Source organism: Osmerus eperlanus, chromosome 27 (genome assembly GCF_963692335.1).
Source record: "Osmerus eperlanus chromosome 27, fOsmEpe2.1, whole genome shotgun sequence".
NCBI classification, from domain to species: domain Eukaryota; kingdom Metazoa; phylum Chordata; class Actinopteri; order Osmeriformes; family Osmeridae; genus Osmerus; species Osmerus eperlanus.
In genome coordinates, this window is record NC_085044.1 from 7,814,627 (window position 1) to 7,821,778 (window position 7,152).

Consider the following 7,152-nt stretch of genomic DNA (forward strand, 5'->3'; position numbering starts at 1 on the left):
AGGACGCTTTACAATGGTAATACAGTACAAAAACATGGACAAACACAATGTAAAAAGCATCAAGCAGTCAAACACAGAAATATTAAACATGACACAGAGAAAATACATAGCAACAGATTAGGACAAATAACATTGAGAAAACATATGTTTTTAATTGTAATTTGAATTCGGAGATGGATGTGATGCTGCGAAAAGACATAGGGAGTGAGTTCCAGATTTTGGGAGCAGTTACACTAAAAGACCTGCCACTGTGCCACCCAAAGTTGCGACAAGATCTAGGGAATACCAGGCAACTTTGCCAAGGCAAAGGAATACCAATGATTTTCATCCAGTCATCCAAGACCAGATTCATCAAAAGAGAATGTGCAATTATTTAAAAACATAAAAGCAGTTCTTTAGCCCATTGTCACAAGGCCATTGACATTTCAATCTATGTGGGTAACTTAGGTCAGTCATATTGCGAAACTAACAATTAAAATCACTTTTAGCTAAATTACTTATCCAATACAAATGGCAAGAACAGTCCAGCAAGACAAAATATGTTCAGTTAACAAATGACAGCAGTGTCTGCCTGAGAGAGTAGGAGTGGAATTGGCAGCACTTGAGCCAAGCTTCCCTCACAAATGACTCTGCAGTGCAGCTCTTGCTGTGATGTGCCTGCCTGAGCCCTACTCCGCCAGTCCTCCCTCTTCCCCTCCCCATCTCCCTCTTGCTTTAATTTTCTTCCCTCTCTTATGGTCTTGCTATCGTTTCTCTCCTTACTTTTCTCACCCATACCTTTCCCTTTTTCCTTCATTTCTCAATTCCTCTCCCACATTAACCCATTCATGCAACCAGGGTGGCCGTTACTCAGCAGAAAATAATTGAACAATGCCCCCACCCCTCGTTCTGTCTGCTGCTGGTTCTCCCTGGGGCATCTCCACCTTCTTGGTGGTTCTATTGACTGGGTTCTAATACATGCGATCAAGTATCAGTATTACCCACTTCTGACATGGACATACAGAACTCACCTCTTAACCCCCCCAACACGAGTTAAATAGACATTTTCATGTAGTTCTTCAGTCCTGTACACCACTGGTTACAGCAGCAGCTCCTGAGGCCATCTTGCTGGTTCTCACTGGTCTGCTGTGTTGCCTACAGCTCTTTTGGATATGCCATAGTAACAAGTACAGGCACATTGGAATTCTTAGTCCCGCTCCTATCAACTGCTTCCTAGAATCCTAGCTGTCAGAATTTTTTTAATTTGAATTTTGACCAAAAACACTGTCAGCTATTCTTATAAACAACAGACAGGGCAAAGACAGTCTAAAACATTACAGATGTATTTTGGATATTGTAAGACCTAACATGAGTGTGTAGGTGAAGGGATGTTCATCTCACAGAAGTTCAATTGCAACACAGCCATGTCGGATCAGTGATTTCAAAGGAAGGAAATGGACGACGCATTTTAAGACGAAACAAACAGGGCCCTTGTTTGTTTTTCTGTCTTGGCAACGCAGAGGAGGTTCAAAAAAAGACGAATAAGAAGCCTTTTGTTCAGACGAGCGCCTGACAGCGACTTGTTGGTTTTGTGGACGCTAATGATACTAGCCCCCCAGTGGCCAAACTTGAATTGAATTGCAGACATATCCATTAGTGGCCTACAGTGCTGACAGTGAGAAACAAAAGTAATTTAAAATCATGCAATACCTCAGTTTTTTTACTCATAATTTGACAGTTAAAATTGTATGATGTCCTAAAATATTCCTTTTACTAAGCTTTTACTTTACACAGCACACATCAGTGACATTTGTACAGCAGTAACTATGGAGGACAAGGGATTCCAAAATCAAGCTGAGGGTAGCCTTGGGGATTGGATCCAGACAGCAGTAAGTCAGGTGGGATACCCCCACACCCCACCCTCGTAGGTACACTCGGTGTTTGTGTATCATTCTGGGGAGTCATTTTCAGTCTAACCCTGTAAACAACATCAAACCCTCAGCACAACTCAGAAGGCCTCATAAGGTTAGGCATAGTCTAATATCTTTATCTTGGTTTTGCTTAGATGTTATCAGGCAAGGTTGCATTTCAGGAAAAGGTATAGCAGAAATGACAGGAATTGCAGTCTCATGCTGCAGTCATGCATACAGGAGTCACATCTCTTCAGTTGTGCATGCAGTTCTCCCCCCCCCCCCCCCCCCCCCTCAGGCCATCTACCCGTTGTCTGTGTGTGTGAGAGTGAGTGAGTGAGTCTCTATCTCTCCCAGTCAGAGCTCGGTCTTTATCTTGTGCATGAGCTCCTTCTGGTCGACCATTTCGGGCGATCGGTTCCACCGGTGGAAAGCCAGCAGGGCTATATTTTTAGCCGCCACTGAGCTCATCTCCATGGCGCTGCCTGCCCACTCGATGCCGTTCAGGTAGTAGAGGTTGGCGCCCAGCTCCACGGCGGGCAGGCTCTGGCCCTCCGCACTGCCATACCGTGGGTATGCCTGCCAGTCCGTCTCCTGGCAACGGGAGAATGTATTAGTGGGACAGTGGGGTTGCCATAAATCATATTCTGCTCCTGGAAATATAGTACTTTAAGTTTTGGAAACTGTTTACCCTGATGTTGAATTAAAACAACTTCTGAATGGGAAATGAAATACTGCAAGCAGGAGTAGCAATACAGGGACATCACATTCCATTAGGTGAAAAAACAAAAACTAAGTACCCAGAAACCCTCAAACTACGAACAATGAAACCTTAAAACTACAAATCTGTACACTCAAACTACAAACCCAGTATAAAAAAAAAAATGTTTAACTATGAACCCAGGAACACAAACTACAAACCCCCAAAAACCATCAAACTACAAACGCGGAATCCCTCAAACGAGGAATCCAGAAACACTCCTTGTTTCTCACCTGAACGGAGTAGTAGGAGCGGAACAGGGTCTTGAGCTCGGCCCGTTCCAGAGGTCTCGGGGAGAACACCTTGTAGACCCCGGCTTCCTGTGGTTGTTTCCTGCGAAACCCGGCAGAGATGTTGACGGGGCAGATGCTGCCGGCGCTGTTGAAGAACAGACCGGGGGTGTCGGTGGTGAGCACGCTGGTGAACGGGAACAGACGTGGGTCTGGGAACCCAAAGTAGGAGCAGTTTAGGTAACCGTGGACGACGGTTGCCACAGTGTGGTGGTAGGAGCCGGGGATTATAGGTAACGGAGGGTCAAACCCCTGGAAGGAGACCCCGGAGTCCACGCTGTCCTGAAGGGGCGTGGCCACCACCACTATGTCATAGAGCTCCGCCTCTTTTCCAGAACCTGAGGAGTATGTCAGCTGGTATTGGATGCTCTCTCCTGTGGAATACAAGCAGTACATATGCGCGGACACACACACACACACACACACACACACACGATAAACACTAAGGGATTCAAAGTCCTGTCGCCACTTTCATTATTAGACTTTCTGACCTTTTTTTCTCCTACGCAGACTTTCCAGGACTGGTGGGGAACACTGGCCTGCCGTACCGTTGGTCTGTGGAGAGATGGTGTTGACCTGGGCCTGGACCAGGTTGGCTTTAGCCAGCTTCAGCAGGCCTGAGCACACCAGCTTGTTGCCTCCTTCCACCGCCCACAGGTTGGACTGAGCGCCAGCTAGCGACACTGCACCTAATACACACACACACACACACACACAGGCAAGGAAGCACACACACACACACACATTACTCTTAAAACCAAGATCACCTAAAACATGTATGTATTGATACACTATTGCAAAGCAATGTCTTCTTACTATAATGTCTGTATGAACATGTGATGCTCACAGAACACAAAATACAAAGTCTGTACACCTATGCACATGATTATTAAATACGTCTCTCTGACATGGTTTAACATGTTGTGTGAGCCCTGACCTACGAAGGCAGGGATGCTGTTGTTCTGTCCGTAGTTGACCCTAGTGATGGGGGCGATGACCTCGTCTATGAAGCGCTGGGACACGCCCAGCTCCAGCAGGGACTCAGACAGCGAGCGGTGTGTCATGTTGAGGAAGCCAGACCCCCCCAGGGAGTGAAGCAGCTCTTCCACTGAGCTGAAGGCATAGCCGTGGGCCTGGTACTTATAGATTCTGGACATGACACACAAACGGGCAGACACACACACACACACACACACATCCATGGGGGAGACATGCACACATACAAGAATGAAAGATACACCACCCACTATAACACAATTCCATACATTTCATGAACATTTATACACTAACCTCATGAACTTCTCCATGATCTCCTCCACCCACATCTGCAGTCTGATGAAGCTGATGCCATAGCGCCACCACACACGCAGCAGGTCCAGCAGATACCTACACACACACGTATGCATGCGCACACACACACCAGGTACTTAGGAAGGAAAACTATGAAGTAATGTGCCAGACCGATGGACGGACAGACAAACACACAGAACAGATCTAGCAGTTACCAGTCTGTCTCCTCTAGTATGAGCTCTTCTCCGTTAAAGACAGCCGTTTTCCCCGCCACGCTGCGACGATACTTCAGTCCTGAACATGCGCACGCACGCACGCACGCACACACGCACACACACGCTAAAGTTAAGACCTGAACACACACATCCCATAAACGTTGATCCTGCCGCTAACGGGTAGTTACGTACCCAGCTGTTTGACGAAGTCCTGCATATGTAAGTTGAGGGAGTGAATGATAGACCCCCCCGACTCGTAGTCCTGATGGTTGACCGTCACCGTCGCTAGACGCCCCCCAACCTCACCCTTCTCGAACACGTCGATGCTGACCTCGGGGCCAAAGTGCTGGCGCAGGAAGTGGGCGGTAGCCGTTCCTCCTATCCCCGCCCCTACGATTGCTGTCACCGAAAACGAGAGCAACCATCACCACTAAAATCCTCTTATGAAGTTTTTGTTGTTTGAAAATGACACTATTCATATATCTTTGTTGGTAGACATTGCTTTAAATGAAAGTATGGATGTGCCATTTGACAGCAGTTTCTGTCAATTCAGAAATCCGATTTTGCACTATGCGGCTGTGGAAATGTGCTTCGCGTCGGCACATGGACACTTAGTGTAAATCAGTACTGGACTGGTCAGTGGTCATAATGGCCTGTCATTGTCAGTCGATTAATCAATAGAGTTAAACGTAAGTCCACCCTTTTGTCATGAATCGACAAGGTAAAACTGCCCAACGGTACATTAGTTGTCTAAATGTCGCAGAAGCGTTCACTACTGCAACTAACGGCTAGCTCTACTTGTTATCCAGCGCGATAGCTAGGATTCGAACCGTAGTGTAGTGGAGCATAGCTAGTCTAGCTAGCAACATTACTAGCATGGTTTACTTACCAATTTTTGAGGGTGGGCTGCCGTCCAGCGAAGCAAACCCTGGGTCGCAAAACACTGAGAAGGGTGACAAAAGTACTATAAGATATCGCAGCGTTTGATACCAATCCATGTTGTTGACACAGCTGTTTTCCACCAGCCACAAAGTACAGTACTGTATGCGCGACAAATAAGCTTTTGTCTAGACCCAGCGTATCGCGTTGTCTTTCGTGATCTGTGATGCGCATCACTTGCCCATCGTTAGCATAATATATTATTTCACGACAGGCGACCTTAGTGATGGACCGCTCGGTACTACGGTGTCGATACTGTCCCGACACATTCAACACTCACGGCATCGGAACAACGTTTTCGAGACGGGTTTTAAAAATACTTCTGGTCACGTGACAAAGTGTTTCGAGACGTTTTGTGACGTGATCTTGAACGGAACCTGTGTCGCACTTGCCAAAAGACTCTGACGTGTCTGGGTATAAAATGAGGCGGCAAAAACAAGTTTTGAATGCGTGAGACCTTGGTTGAGAGAGATTGAGAAAATTAGAAACAGTCAGTTGCTTGTGTGCCATTAGCGAAATCCTGTTTGATCATTTGTCTGCAACTTCAAGATGTAGCTATATGAATATGTAACAAGTTTACACTGAGTTTGTCGTCTCAAACAGTTCGAAAATCATGATTTGACCCGATTGTTGTTAAATGAAACCATCGCTCCCGTATTCGGTACCACACAACCTGCTTTGCAAGACGGCAATAATTCCCTTCAACCACAAGGACCGTGGAATTAGATATGACCGTTGTGTATGACATTCAAAGCGGCCAGCAGATGTCACTGTTGAGTAAAAGTTTCCCTCGAATCAAATGTTTCAATTGTCTGTGTTTCGGAAAGCCTCAGTTTGGCCATCCATAGGCGACCTAGCCTACTTGTTGAACAATTCTTCCAGCATAGCTTTCGTTGGATCTTAATCAGTGCATGAGTCAAACTGAACATACTGAACAAAAAAGTAGCCTAATGCGGTTCCCACCAACCTGGCAACCCACCGAACAAGTCAGAATCAGAATCAGAATTCGGTTTATTCGCCATGTATGTTATACAAACACGGAATTTACTGTGGCAGGGAGGTGCAAACACTAAACATATACGAATCTTAAAAAAAGTAAAAGTACAGAAGTTTAAGTATTCCTAAGAACTAAACAATCTAAGAATAAAACAATTTAAATATAAAATAAAATAAATATAAAATTCAATCGGTTTCCGGTGTTCTCGAAGACCGTTGTCTATGCCAATTTGCACTAGTCACTTTGGCCTGGTTGTTACAGAAACAGAAACAAGCTACTTTAACAAAACTCTTATTTTGCCCTTGCTATAGTCAGCAGGTAGATTTGATAGATTCGAATGATTCACTGTTTGAATATCCTTAGAGTATTCTGATGTAGGAATTGTATAGGAAGTAGGCCTAGTGTGTTTTGTGTTTGTGTTTATTCATATCCCTTTTTTCTTCCAAGTTTGCTGTGCACAATGCACTACTCGGCTATAGAAACTCCCCTTGCTTAACCCACTATACAACAGTTCAGGGACGCAAGTTTGATATCAACTTTGGCAGGGACATCAATAGTTAATGCAAGCACGCACATTTATTTCGCATTCATTTGAGCGCAAATTCTGTTTTTTTAGCTTCATATAATATTATTTTTGTTTTAGTCAAAATAAGATGATCGGTAGGCCTATCATTTAAAACATTTCTTTAGTTTTGTAATGTTTTCTTAGCCTACCTCAATTCTGACTTGTGTGCCGGACTTTTTTGTGCCTGCTGCAGTGGCTATTTGGCCA

At 45.1% G+C, this 7,152-nt stretch overlaps 1 protein-coding gene across 2 annotated transcripts; it reads right to left on the minus strand.

The window, feature by feature from the left end:
* Nucleotides 1–2,000: 2,000 nt before the first annotated feature.
* Nucleotides 2,001–5,707, minus strand: LOC134013945 (prenylcysteine oxidase-like). 2 transcript variants are annotated; one of them, XM_062453730.1, is made up of 8 exons: nucleotides 5,334–5,707; nucleotides 4,637–4,843; nucleotides 4,445–4,523; nucleotides 4,230–4,325; nucleotides 3,877–4,088; nucleotides 3,431–3,628; nucleotides 2,883–3,313; nucleotides 2,001–2,483 (listed from the first exon to the last, which is right to left on the minus strand). In XM_062453730.1, exons 1-8 carry the CDS (start codon nucleotides 5,440–5,442, stop codon nucleotides 2,247–2,249), a joined length of 1,569 nt encoding a protein of 522 aa, XP_062309714.1. In that variant the 5' UTR covers nucleotides 5,443–5,707; the 3' UTR covers nucleotides 2,001–2,246. The 2 variants fall into 2 exon arrangements, with proteins under 2 accessions (XP_062309714.1, XP_062309716.1); XM_062453732.1 differs by having other exon boundaries at nucleotides 3,488–3,628; nucleotides 5,334–5,706.
* Nucleotides 5,708–7,152: the final 1,445 nt, after the last annotated feature.

Excerpts from the sequence above, each read along its gene's own strand:
- LOC134013945 (XM_062453730.1), bottom strand. The coding sequence starts at position 5,442 with ATGGATTGGTATCAAACGCTGCGATATCTTATAGTACTTTTGTCACCC. Across the intron at positions 4,326-4,444 it reads ATACTAGAGGAGACAGACTG|GTATCTGCTGGACCTGCTGC; the intron begins GTAACTGCTAGA and ends GTGTGTGTGTAG. Across the intron at positions 2,484-2,882 it reads GCTCCTACTACTCCGTTCAG|GAGACGGACTGGCAGGCATA; the intron begins GTGAGAAACAAG and ends TCCCGTTGCCAG.